The 20,583-nt window shown below is 43.5% G+C and overlaps 1 protein-coding gene across 3 annotated transcripts in view; it reads left to right on the top strand.

Moving 5' to 3' along the window:
- Positions 1-20,583, top strand: part of phkb (phosphorylase kinase, beta) — an 85,992-nt gene that overhangs the window by 53,601 nt on the left and 11,808 nt on the right. For all 3 annotated transcript variants that reach the window (XM_058381545.1, XM_058381543.1, XM_058381544.1), the window contains 12 exons: positions 1,000-1,158; positions 1,764-1,858; positions 11,878-11,933; positions 13,098-13,191; positions 16,210-16,293; positions 18,570-18,674; positions 18,795-18,877; positions 18,964-19,054; positions 19,595-19,653; positions 19,756-19,918; positions 20,042-20,123; positions 20,480-20,537. In XM_058381545.1, coding sequence (XP_058237528.1) covers positions 1,000-1,158; positions 1,764-1,858; positions 11,878-11,933; positions 13,098-13,191; positions 16,210-16,293; positions 18,570-18,674; positions 18,795-18,877; positions 18,964-19,054; positions 19,595-19,653; positions 19,756-19,918; positions 20,042-20,123; positions 20,480-20,537 — 1,129 coding nt within the window. The remainder of the gene's footprint in view (positions 1-999; positions 1,159-1,763; positions 1,859-11,877; positions 11,934-13,097; positions 13,192-16,209; positions 16,294-18,569; positions 18,675-18,794; positions 18,878-18,963; positions 19,055-19,594; positions 19,654-19,755; positions 19,919-20,041; positions 20,124-20,479; positions 20,538-20,583) is intronic.

Below are 20,583 nucleotides of genomic sequence, written 5' to 3'. Positions count from 1 at the left end.
TGTACAAGTAGACAAACACAGACATATAGACAAGTAGATAGATAGATAGACAGACAGACAGACAGACAGACAGACAGATAGATAGATGTACAAGTAGACAAACACACAGATAGATAGATAGATAGATAGATAGATAGATAGATGTACAAGTAGACAAACACACAGACATGTAGATAGATAGATAGATAGATAGATAGATAGATAGATAGATAGATAGATAGATAGATAGATAGATAGATAGATGTACAAGTAGACAAACACACAGACAGATAGATAGATAGATAGATAGATAGATAGATAGATAGATAGATAGATAGATAGATAGATAGATAGATAGATAGATAGATAGATAGATGTACAAGTAGACAAACACACAGACATGTAGATAGATAGATAGATAGATAGATAGATAGATAGATAGATAGATAGATGTACAAGTAGACAAACACAGACAAGTAGACAGACAGATAGATAGATAGATAGATAGACAGACAGACAGACAGACAGACAGACAGACAGACAGACAGACAGACAGATAGATAGATAGATAGATAGATAGATAGATAGATAGATGTACAAGTAGACAAACACAGACATATAGACAAGTAGACAGATAGATAGACAGACAGACAGACAGATAGATGTACAAGTAGACAAACACACAGACATATAGATAGATAGATAGATAGATAGATAGATAGATAGATAGATAGATAGATGTACAAGTAGACAAACAGACATATAGACAAGTAGACAGACAGACAGCTATATAGACAAGTAGACAAACGGACAGATAGATGTACAAGTAGACAGACAGACAGACAGACAGACTCGTGCATTTTCAACTGTACTGGAAGTAAAAATGTAGACGTTTGCGTCTGCATTCACGTGAACACGCATCTTCACCTGGACATTGTGTAAATATATATATATAGAGAGAGAGAGAGAAACCAAAAATGTGTGTGTGTGCGTGTGTGTGCGTGTGTGTGTGTTTTCCAGGTCATGCCGTCATTCCCAAGTATTACCACGTGCCGGCGGATTTTGTGGAGGCGGAGCAGAAGAAACACGGCAGCCAGAAACGTTTTCCGAGCAACTCGGGTCGTGACGGGATGCTGTTCCTGTGGGGTCAGGCTCTGTACAACATCGCCAAGCTGCTGGGTGAGTGAGGGAGTGTGTGTGTGTGTGTGTGCTCGCTGTGCACACTGTAGGTCACTGCCAGTTCACACACACACACACAGAGTGCTGGGTTATTCATGCAGCGATTAGCATGCCGTTTGCACTTCCTCCCACTGAGAGAATTTGCGAGAGAACATTTCAAAGCCGTGTGCAGCTGCAGAGGCGGCCGTTTGTCAGGAGCTTTTATTCCTTCAAGATATTTCATTTTCCCAACAGCGCCGCTGCACAGATTTCCGGATCGGAACCGGATTTATGTGCTGCTGCTCGCATGCTTTTATCACAACCTCATTACCTCTGCAGAATTAATAACAATCACCATCATCTGCATTCATATTTAGGTCACTATAGGGCTCTGGGACTGACCACCAATCATGGAAAAAATAAATATCCCATAATTCATAACTCTATAAAGTAGTGACTGATCTTCTTCCGCTCTCTTGACCCTCAGAACATAAATCACCAAAACACTAAAACACACACTGATGAAGCACTACAGGAATCCATGTCAGTGTAGAGTAAAGTGTAGTAAGAGTTGTGTGTCTGTGTGTCTGTGTGTGTGTGTGTCTGTGTGTGTGTGTGATCCTCAGTGGACGGTCTGATCAGCCCCAAAGACATCGACCCCATCCACCGCTACGTACCACATCAGGACCAGAGGAACGTTAGCATGAGATACTCCAACCAGGTCAGTACACTCACACAGACACACACACACGCAAACACACACACCTCATACATCATACACATCTCAAACATCACTCACACACACACAGACACACACACACCTACCTCATACATCACACACACATCAGGTCTAACACAGTATTCACCTTATTAACACACTCTCTCTCTCTCTCTCTCTCTCTCACACACACACCTACCTCATACATCACACACACATCAGGTCTAACACAGTATTCACCTTAACACACTCTCTCTCTCTCTCTCTCTCTCTCTCTCACACACACACACACACACACAGACAACTGATTAAAGTGCTGGTTGTTATCACAGGGAATTTAAAGTTGTTCAAACTAGACAGTGTGTGTGTGTGTGTGTGTGTGTGTGTGTGTGTGTATGGGCTATGAACTTTTTCTTCTTTTATTGTTGCTTTTTTTCATTTTTTATTTATCCAATTTTCAGCCTGTCTCAGAGGCTGAGTCACACACCCACAGGACATCCAAAACACATCAGTGTGTGCGCACACACACACACACACACACACACACACACACACACACACACACACAGACTGAGAAGAAGTGAAGTTTATTGAAATGTCACTCTTTCCAAACCCACACAGGAAGTAAATATTACTCTGCAGTCCAGACAGATTTGAGTCTCGGAGTCGCTCGTCTCAGAGCTCTCTCCTCGTCTCAGCTGTTCGGATAGAGAAACACGACAGGCGTTAATCAAGTCTTCAGTCTGGGGTTTTAATAAAACACACTCCGGAGCAACATCTGTGTTCGAGGACTTCGTTAAGAGTCCATTAGTGATTAAAAATCATCATCAGTTTACTTTTTCATCACTCAGTTCATTAAAATTCGTCAGCGCAGTATGAACAAACCCGGAGCGATAAACGAGCGTCCCGGGAGAACGTCGTCGCATTTTACTGATGTGACGATCTCCTGAATCAGATCTCCGAACAGACGAGTGACGAGGATGCCGGCAAGTCCCTGCCTCTAACGTTAAAGACACCTGGACTTCCTCTTCGTCTCAGACCGCAGGGTTCAAAACCGCTGTCACAAAAACTCTCTGAAGGGTGACAGAAATTATAGAGCCGACTGACAACAGAGAATTTTACATTCCTGATCAAATAATTATTGTCAATAATACTACACACGCACACACACGCGCACACACACATGCACGCACACACACACACACACGCACACACACACACACACACACACGCATGCACACGCACACACACATGCACACGCACACACACACACACGCATGCACATGCACACACACATGCACACACACACATGCACACATGCACACACACACTTCATATTGCTAAGATAAGAGAAGGTCAGTTGGCTATCACCTCCTGAGCACCCACAAAGAGAGAGAGAGAGAGAGAGAGAGAGATGAACAGAGAGAGAGAGGGTGAAAGAGAGAGAGATGAACAGAGAGACAGAGAGAGAGAGATGAACAGAGAGAGAGAGGGTGAAAGAGAGAGAGATGAACAGAGAGAGAGAGATGAACAGAGAGAGAGAGGGTGAAAGAGAGAGAGATGAACAGAGAGAGATGGAGAGAGAGATGAACAGAGAGAGAGAGAGGGTGAAAGAGAGAGAGATGAACAGAGACAGAGAGAGAGGGTGAGAAACAGATGAACAGAGAGAGACGGAGAGAGAGAGATGAACAGAGAGAGAGGGTGAGAGAGAGGGAGAGAGATGAAAAGAGAGAGAAGTGTATGTCACAGAGAGACAGATAGTCGAGTGAGACAGACGAACATAAGAAGTGATGGAGAGAGTCACAGACAGACAGATGAAGGTGTAGTGACAGTAGAGTGACGCTGCAGGAATGTTAATATCGAGATGTTCAGGATGTCAAAGCGTCTCTCTTCTCTCTCTCTCTCCTTTCTCACACATAAACTCCACAGAGCTGAGTGGAGAGTAAACGCCGAGAGTGATTTAAAACATCCACGCCCTCATTAAAGCCCCTCCTGAATATGCATGAATATGCAAATTAGACACAGCCCCCATATATTCCTGACTAGGCTAATATCCCATACGTTAGCTTACATCAGCTAACTTTGCCAGCTCGCCTTTGTCTGTAGCAGCGTCTGTGCCGCAATTTTCTCCTGATTCACAGCTGCATAAACCGTTACCATGACAACCACCCTCACTAGCGTTAGGTATGTTAGCTAGCTAGCTTAGTACAGATATTCCATGACAAAAGAAAAAGGTTTCAATTCTGATCTTTAAAATGTGTGAAGCTTATGGAGTGACATCACGGGAGTGAGGTCATATGTAGAAGTGTGTGTGTGTGTGTGTGTGTACAAAGTTTATCCATGCCAAAAAAAAATAAAAACCTCTTTAGGTTTCTATAATCAGGTTTTCCATCTCCCCCCAACACACACACACACACACACACACACACACTCACTCTGTATAGTAAGTGCACACAGAGAAGCGTCTAAGCCGCTCCTTCACCTCGGCTAAGTGTAAATTGATTTCTTTCTTGCCTCAGCCTCCTCTTTGTGTGTCATAAGGATTCCAGGCTAAAGCTAATAGATGTGAGCTCGAGCCACAGAGCTCAGTGTGTAGAAAATTCACCTCACGATCACATTCCTGCTCTAAATCCTCACCTGTTTCAGTGTGTAAGAGCGGGAATGTGGGCCGGATTATGCCGTTACGTAACCGAACACTCGGGAGTTTGAGAGTCTGATTTTCTTTTTCTCTCCCAGTGTGAAGAGTCTGATATTAGAAAGTTTTCTACTGTATAAGATCAGGTCGCCAGTGCCATGACATCACTTCCAAGCACAACTGCTGGTGACTCGATAAACAGGAATTCTTCCCTCTGATTGGACGAGACATGGGTCACTCAGGATGTACAGGAAGTCCAGCAGTAGCTGCAGCAGTAGAAAGTGGATTGGTGTGTGTATGAACACAGCTCTGCTCTTATAGCGCTCCTTACATCCTTTAATCTGGAATAGTTTGGTCTTCAGAACATTCCTGTGTTCTTCAGGTGTGTTTTTAGAGAAACTAATCTTTACTCCATGATACACTATCAGTATATCCAACATCACACTGACCATATGAACGTCCTTCCTCACAGTAGAGCTGAATGAACTCCATTTTCTTATAAAAATCTCTATATATATTTACATTGTTGGCACTTTCGGTGGTGCGCAAAGGGTCAGCATGGGCACCCTGACTGGTCTGCGGCTATGCAGCCCCATACACAACAAACTGCAATGCACTGTGACCCCTTTCTATCAGAACCAGCATTAACCTCTTCAGCAATTTGAGCAACAGTAGCTCGTCTGTTGGATCGGATCACACGGTCCAGCCTTCTCTCCCCATGTGCATCAGTGAGCCTTGGTCGCCCATGACCCTGTCACCGGTTCACCACTGTTCCTTCCTTGGACCACTTTTGATAGATACTGACCACTGCAGACCAGGAACACCCCACAAGAGCTGCAGTTTTGGAGATGCTCTGATCCAGTGGTCTAGCCATCACAATTTGGCCCTTCGTCAAACTCGCTCAAATCCTTACGCTTCCATTTTTCCTGCTTCTAACATCAACTTTGAGGACAAAAAATGTTGACTTGCTGCCTAATATATCCCACCCACTAACAGGTGCCATGATGAGGAGATATTCACTTCACCTCTCAGTGGTCAGAGTGTTATGGCTGATTGGTGTATGAATGTATATATGTGTATATACAGGGGTTGGACAATGTAACTGAAACACCTGGTTTTAGACCACAATAATTCATTAGTATGGTGTAGGGCCTCCTTTTGCGGCCAATACAGCATCAGTTCATCTTGGAAATGACAGATACAAGTCCTGCACAGTGGCCAGAGGGATTTTGAGCCATTCTTCTTGCAGAATAGTGGCCAGGTCACTACGTGATGCTGGTGGAGGAAAATGTTTCCTGACTCGCTCCTCCAAAACACCCCAAAGTGGCTCCATAATATTTAGATCTGGTGACTGTGCAGACCATGGGAGATGTTCAACTTCACTTCATCTTCATCAAACCACTCTGTCACCAGTCTTGCTGTGTGTATTGGTGCATTATCATCCTGATACACGGCACCGCCTTCAGGATACAATGTTTGAACCACTGGGTGCACATGGTCCTCCAGAATGGTTCGGAAGTCCTTGGCAGTGACGCGCCCATCTAGCACAAGTATTGGGCCTAGGGAATGCCATGATATTGCAGCCCAAACCATCACTGATCCACCCCCATGCATCACACTGGGCATGTAACAGTCTGGGTGGTACACTTCTTTGGGGCTTCTCCACACCGTAACTCTCCCGGATGTGGGAAAGACAGTGAAGGTGGACTCATCAGAGAACAATACATGTTTCACATTGTCCACAACCCATGATTTGGCATTGGCACGAGTGACCAAAGGTTTGGCTATAGCAGCCCGGCCATGTACATTGACCCTGTGGAGCTCCCGACAGACAGTTTTGGTGGAAACAGGAGAGTTGAGGTTGAGGTGAGTTGGGCAGCTGTGGTTTTATGTTTTTTGGATACAATCCGGGTTAGCACCCGGACATCCCTTTCAGACAGCTTCCTCTTGCGTCCACAGTTACTCCTGTTGGATGTGGTTCGTCCTTCTTGGTGGTATGCTGACATTACCCTGGATACCGTGGCTCTTGATACATCACAAAGACTTGCTGTCTTAGTCACAGATGCGCCAGCGAGACGTGCACCAACAATTTGTCCTCTTTTGAACTCTGATATGTCTCCCATAATGTTGTGTGCATTGCAATATTTTAAGCAAAACTGTGCTATTACTCTGCTAATTAAACCTTCACACTCTGCTCTTACTGGTGGAATGTGCAATCAATGAAGATTGGCCACCAGGCTGGTCAAATTTAGCCATGAAACCTCCAACACTAAATTGGCCAGTGTTTCAGTTTCATTGTCCAACCCCTGTGTGTGTGTATATATATATATATACATAGATATAATGGGTTTATCCAGGCTCCCGGAGATGGGGGCGGAGTAACAGGGTGTCGTCTATAACATGACTGACGCATAACCCAGGCATTATTTTTGATCGTCTTTTACACACTTTTCCAGGTTATATTTAAAAGTAAGGAAGAAAATCTGCTCTTGCTGCTTTAAAAGTGGGTCATCTGACAGAGAAGGCTGCAGATTTGTAGCTGTTTCTGATTCTTTAGTTTTATTTAGTTTATTTTGTATTTGGAACAAACACAGTGCATGAAAAATAACTGGAATAAGCAGACCTGGATATCTGAAGTACTGAGTGTGTGTGTGTGTATGTGTGTGTGTATGCAGTTAGCTTTTATTTTGTGTTATGTCACACATCCACGTCTCCGTTCCTCCCCCGGGGCTCCGTCGTCCTCACCGTGTCACGTCTGAGTGCTTTTAATTTGCCATGCTCGGATTCGTTAGGCCGGTCATGCGGGAACTCCTGACCGAGCCCCACTCTCACAAATCACGTTCTGCTTTGTCAAATTCTCTCGTGAGCTTTTTTTCCACCGCTCTGCATGCAAATGGATTAGCCTAAGTGGACTGTTTGACTGGATGCTTTGGTTTATTTATTTATCGCTAGTTTCATTCCTGACTTTGGTCCCTGTAGCAGGTCAGGGTCACATGATGGACAGCGAGCGGCGCTTACACACTTCTCAGACTTCAGTTCTTCGGTTTATTAGCAGCGCCATGTGGAGAGAGGATCCGACTGTGAAGACTCCGACTGTGTTATCCGTGTAACATCGTCCGGAAAACCGTCTCGGGAAGGAATTTCTGGAAAGTGGGAATCTGTTATCATTTTAAACTTTACATGCATGAATTATTTATAAGCATCTCCAGCTTCGTCAGTTTTTTTTTTTTTTTTAAAGTACTTACTCTGACTTTCTCTGAAAAATTTTCCTGAATATTTAAATATCTTCTAAAAATATTCCTAAATTCATAAATATTTCATAAATCTCAATCATATTAAACACCTTGCCCATGTGAAGGAAAGACATTAGTTTAAAATAATAATAATAATAATAATTAAATATCATAACTGAAATAAATATGAAATACAATTTAAAAAAATGTAGCAATTTTCTTGTCATGTGCAAAAAAAAATTCATTTTAAAAAACAAGCAACAGCATTGAATCTGAAAGAAAAAAAATAAAATGAATAATTTTTTCATCTTTATCATTTATTTTTTATTTATGTGTAAATTTACACTGCATTAATAATGACATAATCTACAGAGGAACAGAAATCGGAAAAATTATCTAAATTTAAATAAATGAATGAATATTATTTATTTATTTGTTTATTAAAAATAAATAAAATATTTATTTATTTATGTATTGATTGATTGATTTTTATTTATTTAACTGTCCATAAGTGTGGAGGAGTCAAAAGAATGAATCTTCTTGAGACTGTCTGACTTCCAAAACTTTATTTTAACTTTACAAAATAATAATAATAATAATAATAATAATATGTATGCTTTAATGCATAATAATATCTTACGCTGCTTTGGGTGAATATGGCTTCTTTTCTCCAGTATGTGCGTGTGTGTGTCTTTGCCATGTTTGTTTGCGTGTTTTACTTCCTCTGCGTCGTCTCTCCTCGTTTGATGCATCACTCCATCCGTCTCCACGTCCTAAATAAATCACTGTGAACTTGTCTGACTCTGACGCGCCCTGTATTACTCTCGGTACACCAGGGTGTCGTCTCTTTTCACAGTGTGTTTAGTCGTTTTCCTCGGCCCCCCGGCGAGAGCGGGGAGTGTGTGTGGGAGGTTAGCGCTGTTCTCCAAAAATGTGTCTGAAATCGTCTGCACTGAGTCACTCTGAAGCTCAGATACACTATACTGTGAGCCGGACCTTCTCGTCCAACATCAGTGCCTGACCTCACAAATGCGCTTCTAGAGGAATGGTCAGAAGTTCCCATAAACACACTCCTAAACCTTGTGGAAAGCCTTCCCAGAAGAGTTGAAGCTGTTATAGCTGTAAAGGGCGGGGCAACTCCATATTACATTCATGTGCGTGTAAAAGCAGACGTCCCAAAACTTTTGGCCTGGCTCACAGTCTCCTGTCTAATTCATCCCAAAGGTGTTCTATGGGGTTGAGGTCAGGACTCTGTGCAGGACAGTCACGTTCCTCCACACCAAACTCACTCATCCATGTCTTTATGGACCTTGCTTTGGTCACTGGTGTGCAGTCATGTTGGAACAGGAAGGGGTCATCCCCAAACTGTTCCCACAAAGAGCATGAAATTGTCCAAAATGTCTTGCTGTGAAGCTGAAGCATTAAGAGTTCCTTTCACTGGAACTAAGGGGCCGAGCCCAACCCCTGAACTTAATGATTAGGAGGCGTGTCCCAATCCTTTTGGAAATGTAGTGTATACGCTTAGCGGCAGTGGATCTCGCTCGGAATTAACAAACATTATTCTTAAGATGGGTTTAAAATTCTGTGTTAAGGTTTCTCTACACCTGATCTCTGGATTTAGCTAGGCTCGAAATAGATAACAAGACCTATCATTTTACTTTTTGTTACTCATGCTAGCTTACTTCTTAGCACACTAACAAATGTTAGCAAACATGTACCTGTAAAAGAAAATCCGATACACAGGTACGTGAGAATTCTGGGTAATCTAGAGGAGCTGGTTAAAAATATCAGAGTAAGGAAAGTTCATACAGCGATACGGTTTTATTCTCACTTCGAGCCGCTCGGTGCGTTCAGGTGTTTGAGACGTGTGTTAAAATGGACGCAACGCTAATTCAAACACTCGGGACGGAGCGTCTGTGACATCAGGAAAGAGGCGGAAGGATGGAAACGCGCTTGTTTTCCGTCCATCGTTCACTCCGTTTCAAATATTTCCACTCTCTCTCACACACACTCGCCTTTTTATTTCTGAGCGAGCTCTTTAGCGGCATGCTAATGAAGCCCATTTCCTCTGTTTTGTTTTGCATCTGCTCGCAATTAATCAGAGACGATCTCTCACACACACACACACACACTTGCTCAGACACACAGATGCGTTTAATAGCTAAACTAAGTCCTGCTTTTTCCTCTCAGACGGAATGGAGGTCTTTTTTAAAGCCGCGTGCACTCACTGACATCTGCCAGGGTTTTTTTCCTCCGTTCATCATTTTTAGCCACTGAATCATCAAAAGCTTTCAGCGGAAAAGGAACTAAATTAATCTTTCCGCAAATAACAGGCGGTGTTAGCAGAGTAGCGCATTAGCACATTATCAGATCTCTGACTGAAAAAAAAAAATTTTTGCTGAAACACAACAGATGTAGAGAAGAGAAATTAAATGTTTTTTGCCAATGATGCACGCGATCTTCGTCTCCGTATCATCCATACATCACTGCAAAGAACTTAGCATGCTAACTAACATACAGTGTGGTTAATCGTGCAACATACCTCACATAGGAAAACAGTTCCTAAAGGATTTCTAAGTGTTAGCAGCAAAATATGCGAATTCTTATAATTAACGGTAACTAGCTGGCTAACATAAAGCTAGCTAGCTAAAACAGAATCATAGAACAGTTTCAGGTCATCTGTATAGCAGTTCATAGCATTAGCTAGCCAGCTAACATTAGCCAACTGTACAGGAATTCTGACAGAACTTTCATGAACATCCATTTTTCATTGGCGTCACAGCTAATACTATGTAGTTGGCTAATGTTTGCCAACTTGACAGGAATTCTCAAAAGGGTTTTAAGTAGACCAGAACTGTTGAGATGCTTTCGCGTCCTAGCTAGCTGGCTAATGTTAGCTAACCAAGTCATATCCAGAAAATCATCTTGTCCGGCTAGCTATAATGTACCTAAAAAAGAAAGTAGAAGAATTTCAAATTAGCATGATGTTATTTCACTAAACACTAATTCTGAGATCGTAAATGTTTATAGCAATTAAGGCTAAGGATAGCTCAACTGGCTAATAAATGCTAATTTGACAGGATTTCTGACAGGAATTGTTTCATGAATCTTCTTAATAAATTCGATAAAACTTTGTTTTACTTTCAACTGTGCTAACTCTAGCTCTAACAAGCTAGCTTAAATACGTTTCCTTAACCCTCTTAGCACTAGCGAGCTAACATGTGCTACTCTATAACCTGAGACGCTCTTAATTCTCCTCTACCTTTGTTTGTTTGTGGGTGTGTGTGTTTGTGAGAGAGAGAGAGAGAGAGAGAGAGAGAGGAAAAAGGAACCAAATGTCTTTCTAAAAACAACACACTGTGTTAGCATATTAGCTTCCTCATGATCATGATGTCATGATGTTTTAGCATTTTAGCTAGCAATGACTACTGGATTTGAAATAAATAGATCTCCAGGTGAATGTAATCAGTCAGGATGGTTTTGATGGCTGGTGTTTGCTAATTTCTTTCTGTCGTACCCAGGTCACGGTAGCTAGCTGGCTAGCTTTAGCGGTGAGGATATGAATATGGATGATTAGCATTGTGCTAGCTGAATGTGTAAATCAGTGCACGTGTGTTGATGTGATTTGCTGGAGCAGTGTGTACTCTGATGGTGTTTGTTAGCTCAGGCGGACATTTTACACCTTTATTTTGGACCCTAGTGTTTTTTTTTCTTTATATTATATAAAATGGAGTGTGAGACAATCATCAACCAATCAGAGGCTCATTATTGTCCTGAAACCAACCGAGAGCTAACGAGCGCTAACGAGCTGAAATCAGCCTTTATTATTCATCATCTCTCTCACTGCAGCACTCCTCTATCTTTATAAATCACTCCTTTTATTCTCTCTCTCTCTTTTTCTTTCTTCTTTGCATTTTTTCTTTCTTTCTTCCCCCCTCTCTTTCTTTCTTTCTTTCTTTCTTTCTTCCTTTCTTCACTCTGTCCCCAGTTGTGATGTTGATGTTGTTGAGCTCGGAAATGTCACAGCCGGCGTTTTATCCCTCAGGAAATAGCGCTCACTGTTCTCTCCATCATCACGCTCCACTGAAAAAAGAGAGAGAGAGAGAGAGAGAGAGAGAGAGGAAATCTGATGAGTGTGTTGTTTTCCTCCGCAGGGTCCCATCGAGAATGATGTGGTGATCCACGTGGCTCTTATCGCCGAGAGTCAGAGGTACAAACATCTGTCTAATGTTTTGTTTTTTTGTATTTCTCTCTCTCTCTCTCTCTCTCTCTCTCTCTCTCTTTCTCTTCTCTATTTTGTCTATTTTGTCCTAAAACTCCAAAAATAACAGCACCTCTTTGAAAATGTACAAAAACGAACAACCTTTACAATACAGTTCACTGACCCATACATTACTTTTGGAGGGTTTTTGTGTTCTTTCTTTCTTTCTTTCTTTCTTTCTTTCCTTCTTTCTTTCCTTCTTTCTTTCCTTCTTTCTTTCTTTTACCCGTTTTTGTTTTTTCTTGGCCCAGAATAAACAGGTAAAGAATTCACTATAATAATATTGACTCTATTTTTATTGTTTCTACTTGCACACAAAAGCAGGAAATCAAATATTCATGAACTCTGAACATGAGAAATCCACTGCAGGACATTTCAGCAGGAACATGATTTATTTTCATCACTCCCACTTAGAGAGACACCCACTCAGACACTCCCACTCAAATACACACCCACATAGACACTCCCACTCCTGTCTTACTCAAAGTTATGGCCACACCTGTGCTATTTAATGACACTCCCACTCAAAGAAACACCCACCCCTGTGCTATTTGAAGAAACTCCCACTTAAAGAAACACCCACCCGTGTGCTATTTAAAGACACTCCCACTCAGACACACCCACCCCTGTGCTATTTAAAGACACTCCCACTCAAGGACACACACACCTGTCCCACTTAGTCATATGCATACTTGTCTCATTCACCCACTCCTGTGCCACTTAGACACGCCCACTCCAGTCCCATTCAAAGTCACACCAATCCCTCTTCCATATAAAGACACACCCACACCTGTCCTATTAAAGACATGCATATTCCTGAACAACTCATCTGTCCAGCTGACATGGTCATCCCTGTGCTATTTAAAAACACTCCCACTAAAATACATGCCTACTCATGGACACACCCACACCTGTCCCATTCACAGACACACCCATCTGTCTTACTCAAATCCACCATCACTGATCTTCTCTCTCCACACACACCAGCCTAATAAAGTGTATCATTTTCACACACACACACACACAGGTGAGTGTTTTGTGTGTCAATATCATATGTTGAGCTCAAACGTGTGTGTGTGTGTGTGTGTGTATATGTGTGTGTGTGTGTGTTAGGTTGCAGGTTTTCTTGAACACGTACGGTATTCAGACTCAGACCCCTCAGCAGGTGGAACCCATTCAGATCTGGCCTCAGCAGGAGCTCGTGAAGGTAATTTAATTCATTAATATTAATATATTCATTAATCAGCGCATGAAATCGGGTCAGATGATCAATCCAGCACACACACACACACACCCCTTTGTGTTTGATTTATTCACCCGAGTCACGATGCGCACTGACCAACACAGCTGTACTTTATTCCTCTTATTCCACAGCAGTTTGACTTGGATGAAAATATTTCATCATTTTTATCCGTTTATATTTACCTCTTAAGTCCATAAAATATCACTGAGAAGCTCTGACACTGGAGACTCCTTCCCTAAAGATTAAATAAATATCTCCTTTTAAAATTTCTCCCTATCACCATATCAGATTATGTACATACTTCACGTCCAAGCTGTTACTATAGTAACGGCGCACTAATATAATCCAAGCCGTGATTTAGAGCTGCGCTAAGGTCAGAGCTGCTGTTACAGAGAATTAGCCAATCACAATCCAGAATTAAACTGCGAAATAAATTAGAGAAACGGTCCGTAAAATTCCTTGCTGTGGAGGTGAGTAGGTATCGAGTGACCCAGCGACTGGACGAGGGACAGGAGCGACTCCGCCGAAGCCCGATATAAAGAGCTGAAAATAGAGCGTGTTCATTTTTATTGGGAAAGACGTTCAGTCAGCAGGCTGTATATCAACGCCTGGAATTCAGGCTAATGATTAGCCAGCACATTAGCCTGCTAATTATCCGCTCAATCACGAGCACTGAGCCTTCAGGAGTCAGACTTCCTTCACGTCAACTCCTCCTCACTGCAGGAGAGTTATTCTGGATCAGCACTCATGTACACTTCAGTGTAAACGTTCGTGTCCTCCTCAGCTTCAGGGTGAAATCATTTAAATCAACTAAATACACACCCACACCTGTGCTACTTAATGAGACACCCACACCTGTGCTATTTAAATACACACCCACACCTGTGCTATTTAATGATACGCCCACATCTGTGCTATTTAAATACACACCCACACCTGTGCTATTTAATGATACACCCACACCTGTGCTGTTTAAATACACGCCCACACCTGTGCTATTTAAATACACGCCCACACATGTGCTACTTAATGACAGGCCCACACCTGTGCTATTTAAATACACACCCACTTCTGTGCTATTTAAAGACACACCCACACCTGTTCCACACAAAAACACACACATCTGTGCTATTTAAAGACACTCCCACTCACAGACATGCCAACTCGTGTCCCATTCACAGACACACCCTCTTCTGTGCCACTCTGACACGCCCACTCCAGTCCCATTCAAAGACATACCCATCCCTATTCCATAAAGACACACCCACACCAGTCCCACTTACACACACCCACCTGTTTCACTCAGACACACCTCCATCTGTCTGAGTCAAATCCACCATCACTGATATTCTCTCTACACACACCAGCCTATTAAAGTGCATCATCTTCACACACACACAGGTGAGTGTTTTGTGTGTCTTGGCAGTTTCTCCACAGCAAGGGTTTTTGTGCGTGTGTGTGTGTTTGTGTGTGTGTGTTTGTGTGTGTGTGTTTGTGTGTGTGTGTTTGTGTGTGTGTGTTTGTGTGTGCGTGTGTGTGTGTGAGATGTGCCAAGCTCAGAGCCCAGAGACACACAGCTCCATCTAGCGGTGCTTCAATATCATCACAAATTCAGGCAGCGTACACATCGAGCAAAACACACACACACACACACACGCACACACACACACACACACACACGCACACACACAGAGGTTTCCCTGCAGAGATATGACGACAGAATATAGATTTTATACAGCAGTGTGGCTCAGACTGAGTATCTCAGAGTCTTCATTGCTGTTCTTCTCTTTCTGTCTGTTTTTCTCAGGTTCTGTGTCCTTCATTACGCCTCTCTTTTTTCTTTCTCTCTTTTCTTTCTTTTTTTCTGTTCTCTTTGTACGGAGTGTAACAAGTAGAAAAGCAGTACGGTATTCCTGCTCTGTTATTGATATGAGTGATGTCACTGAGAGAAAAGATGAGCTCTCAGGAGAGCGAGAGACAGAGGGAGAGAGAGAGATTTCTCTGATGTTCTGTTGAAGGGAATTTTTAAAGCTGTCACTCAATCCAGCCTTCACACTTTTTTTTAACCACCCAAGATGGCTGATGAATCTGTCCTACAGTCGTTTGAAGCATCACTTATACACATCCTGAAAAAGACCACTCCTGTCCCACTCAGTAATGCCCATACTATTTAAAGACACACCCACACCTGTCCCACTTAGAGACATGCCCATACCTATGCTATTTAAAGACACGCCCACTCCTGTCCCACTTAAAGACACACCCACACTAGTGCTATTTAAAGACACGTCCTTTTCTGTCCCACTCAAAAACACACCCACACCTGTCTGTCAGACACCCCCACACCTGTGCCACTCAAAGCCACACCCACACCTGTGCTATTTAAATTAAATTAAAAAAATTATGCAATACATTAATAGTGGAGGCCAGATGCAACTAATCAAACTAGCGTTCAGTTAGCCATCAACTCCAGACCTATCTCCCATTTTGTTTCCTCAGTACTGGTGGATTTTCAGGTTCATTAATATTATGAATATGAAGGCAGAAGGCAGTTCACGACAACGGCTGTCAGAGCTGTGTGTATCACTGTGCATAAAATGCTGCAGGTCTTCTGGTTCAGTTTGGAGATGAGATGGACCGGGTCATTTTGGTTCTGACGTGATGTGATATTTAGATTGGACGTCGCTTTTAAACCCTCCTGATGTCTGTAAAGTAGATCAGTGGATCTCAGGGATCTGTAGATGAGAGAGGATTTATATTTCACTTAGGGAAATATGTCTCTTATCAGTCTTAAACACACACACACACACACACACAAGTATTATCACCTTAGGATGGAGCATTTAATCCCTACACACGTGTGTGTGTGTTTGTGTGCACTGCATTGTTTGCTCATATTGAGTACTATATACAGCTGCAGTTTGTACAGTGTGTATCGTGCTGAGCTTGCACAGAACTGTGTGTGTGTGTGTGTTTTTCCAGGCGTATCGTTTCTTGGCCATCAATAAGAAGCTCGGTCTAAGTGGACGTCCAGAGAGACCAGTGGGCTGCATCGGGACCTGTAAGGTGTGTTCACACACACACACACACACACACACACACACACACACACACACACACACACACACGTTAGTGTTTTAATCTCCAAAATCTGTAGTAATGCACTTTATTATGTTTCAGTTTCCAGTGAGAGAAGATACATACATACGCCCCCACCCCCTTTTTTTGATGTGGTTGTTATGGCAACAGCAAAGCACCGCCCATTCCACACACCTTCAGAGCTGCTTGGCAGCCATTTTGCTTTTAGTAGAACACTACATCCATATATTTTAAACCCTGCATCATTTTATCCCACTGATTACACACATTATGGTGGAATATTCATTTATGCGACACCGAATATGAATTAAAAATCATTTAATTATTATTCCAGTAGAGAGGTACAGAGCGCTGAAAGGTGTACAGCTGCACAGAGAACACACACTGGAGGTTCTAGAATAGCCGCTGGTCTGTCGACTTGAACTGGACTGGAAATGAGCATCATGATAAAGTTTAATAATTTAAGGAAATTAAATAAAATTAGAGAAAAATTAGAAGCTGTTAGCTTGTTAGCTTTAGCTGTAAAGAAACTCAGCAAATATGAAATATGAGCCTGTCCTTCTTGTGTGTCTCCGTCTCATATGAAGGACACGGGGAGATAAAATCAGTTATTAGTGGAACCCCAGACACACACACACACACATGCACGCACGCACGCACGCACTCACACACACTCGCACACACACGCACGCACTCACACGCACTCACGCACGCACTCACACACACGCACTCACGCACGCACGCACGCACACACACACACTCACACACACACGCACTCACACTCGCACACACGCACGCACTCACGCACGCACTCACACACACTCGCACACACACGCACGCACGCACGCACGCACGCACTCACACACACACTCACACACACACGCACTCACACTCGCACACACGCACGCACTCACGCACGCACTCACACACACTCGCGCACGCACTCACGCACGCACTCGCACACGCACGCACTCACACACGCACGCACTCACGCACACACTCGCACACGCACGCACTCACACACGCACGCACTCACGCACACACTCACACACACGCACTCACACTCGCACACACGCACGCACTCACGCACGCACTCACACACACTCGCGCACGCACTCACGCACGCACTCGCACACGCACGCACTCACACACGCACGCACTCACGCACACACTCACACACGCACGCACGCACACACTCACACACGCACTCACACTCGCACGCACTCACACACACTCACGCACTCGCACGCACGCACGCACGCACTCTCACACACTCACGCACGCACTCACACACGCTCACACACACACGCACGCACTCACACACGCTCGCACACACACACGCTCGCACACACGCACGCACTCACACACGCTCGCACACACGCACGCACTCACACGCTCGCACACACGCACGCACTCACACGCTCGCGCACACACGCTCGCACACACACGCACTCACGCACACGCACGCACTCACACACGCTCGCACACACACGCACGCACTCACACACGCACGCACTCGCACGCACACTCACACACGCACTCACACACACTCGCACACACACACGCTCGCACACACGCACGCACTCACACACGCTCGCACACACGCACGCACTCACGCTCGCACACACGCACGCACTCACACGCTCGCACACACACGCACGCACTCACACACGCACGCACTCACGCACACTCACACACGCTCGCACACACACGCACTCACACACACTCGCACACGCACGCACTCACACACACTCGCACACGCACGCACGCACTCACACACACACACATGCTCACACACACGCTCGCACACACTCACACACGCTCACACACACTAACACACGCTCTCACGCACTTAAAGTCTCTCTGAACATTAAAGCTCTGTAATTAAGTGACTCTTTAAACTGCCAATTCTAATGATTTGTGTGATTTTGGGGGCGGAGCATCATATGAGAATTTTACGCTGTCAGTAAACAAAATCTTCACAGATTTTGACCGTTTACGGTCTCAGACAAGATGTTACGGTCTCAGCCACAAACTGACATTGCTATGGTAACAGTGTATTACATGCTATATTTTAAAAGCAGTTAGCCAAGTTTGCTTTTCCTACTGGTACAATGATGTACAAAGAGGTGTTTCCTAATTTGCATATTCATACATGTTTATAAATCCTGATGGAAGTCGTAGAGAAAGTTTTTTTGTGTTTTTATTCCTTACAAGCTTGTGACCATGTTGCTGTGTTGCAGATTTATCGTATCCTGGGGAAGACCGTGGTTTGTTACCCCATCGTTTTTGACCTCAGCGACTTCTACCTGTCTCAGGATGTCATGCTGCTGATCGATGACATCAAGGTGATGTCCCTGCTGTGATGTCACACCCCGGCGAAATCTCGGGTCATGTGATCTGTTCGAGAAATGCTGAGCTAAAATCATTTACATGTTAAATTTGCGTGTGTGTGTGTGTGTGTGCAGAACGCCCTCCAGTTCATTAAGCAGTGCTGGAAGATGCCGGGTCGGCCGCTGTTCCTGGTTCTCATCAGAGAGGATAACATCAGGTACCACTCGCTTTATAACCAAACACTCAACACACACCACCTTCAGTTCCATTCTCAGCCCTGTAATGCCTCTCTGTGTCCTGCAGGGGGAGTCGCTTCAACCCTGTACTCGACATGCTGGCCTCCTTCAAGAAGGGGAACATCGGAGGGGTCAAAGTTCATGTCGATAGGCTTCAGGTGAGCTCGCTCTCTCTCTCTCTCTGTCTGTCTGTCCCCCCCCTCTCTTTCTTTCTTTCTCTCTCTCTCTCTCTCTCTCTCTCTCTCTCTCTGTCTGTCCCCCCCTCTCTTTCTTTCTTTCTCTCTCTCTCTCTCTCTCTCTCTCTCTCTCTGTCTGTCCCCCCCTCTCTTTCTTTCTTTCTTTCTTTCTTTCTCTCTCTCTCTCTCTCTCTCTCAGTCTGATGTCAGATGATTTAAGGACAGAACAGAAATGTTGTAATCCAGTAAATGTCTAGTGATTCAGGCTGATGAATTTCACCAGAGATTGAAACAGAAGGTTAAATAAAATGATTTGTCTTTTAAACAGTTTTAATGTCTCTTGTCTAAAGCAAACAAACAAACAAATAAATAAATAAATAAATACACGGCTGTGTAAATGAATATTTATTGATGAATTAGGATTAATAGTGCAGATATAAAAATCCATGATGCTGTTTAATCTGTTTTTAATTGTAACTGATACACAGGACAGAGTATTGATGTGTGTGTGTGTGTGTGTAGACTCTGATCTCCGGAGCTGTGGTTGAGCAGCTGGATTTTCTTCGTGTCAACGAAGCAGAGTAACGACCAATATTTAATGATAGTGATAATAATAATAAGGATTGAATGTAAAGGAAGGAAAGGCTGTAGCATTGTGAAATCTGTGTTTTTTCTCCTTGAAGAATTCCCGAGTTTAAGAGTTTCGAGGAGCTGGAGCTGCCCAAACACTCGAAGGTGAAGCGTCAGACGAGCACGCCCAACGCCTCGGACCTCGAGCAGCAGCCTGAGATCGACATCGAAGAGTGGAGGAACAAATCCACACACGAGATCCTGCAGAAGTTCAACGTGAGTCACGTGAAGCGTTTAGCCGAGCCGATTAAAGTGACTCTGTTTTCTTCTTGTACGCCGTGTGACTCGTGTGACTTGTGTGTGTGTGTGTGTGTGTGTGTGTGTGTGTTTCCCTTTTAGGACTGTGTCTGTCTTGCCAGTCAGGCACAGCTCGCTAGCATTCTTCTAAAAAAAGAAGGTCCAGACTTCTTCAGTAAAGACGGTACCATCACCATCACCTCAATAATACATCTACATATATCTGCATAAATAAACAGACAGAGAGATAGATGGATGGATGGATGGATGGATGGATGGATAGATGGATGGATAGATAGATAGACTCCTTCCTTAAATAAACATCTCAACAAAAAAGCTTCACCACATCTGTTTTTCTGTCAAAAAACACATTCATTAATCTGTTGATTAGATTATGTGGAGCGTCCACAATACAAGTCCTTGTGCATCAGTTACCATAGAAACAAAAAATAAACAAACACCTTCTGACCAATCAGATTCGAGTATTCAGAGATATGAAGACCAATAATCTTGTCCCTTTTTTTTCTTTTGTGTCTCCAGAGTACATGAAGGCCGAGTTGGAGCGAGTCTACAGGAGAGCAGGGAGCAGGAAACTCTGGTCAGATTTCACTTCACACACCAAAACACACAATTACACACAATCA

This window comes from Hemibagrus wyckioides, linkage group LG27, assembly GCF_019097595.1.
Source record: "Hemibagrus wyckioides isolate EC202008001 linkage group LG27, SWU_Hwy_1.0, whole genome shotgun sequence".
NCBI classification, from domain to species: Eukaryota; Metazoa; Chordata; class Actinopteri; order Siluriformes; family Bagridae; genus Hemibagrus; species Hemibagrus wyckioides.
The sequence above is the reverse complement of the archived record's forward strand: the minus strand, read 5'-3'. Positions and strand labels throughout refer to the sequence as shown.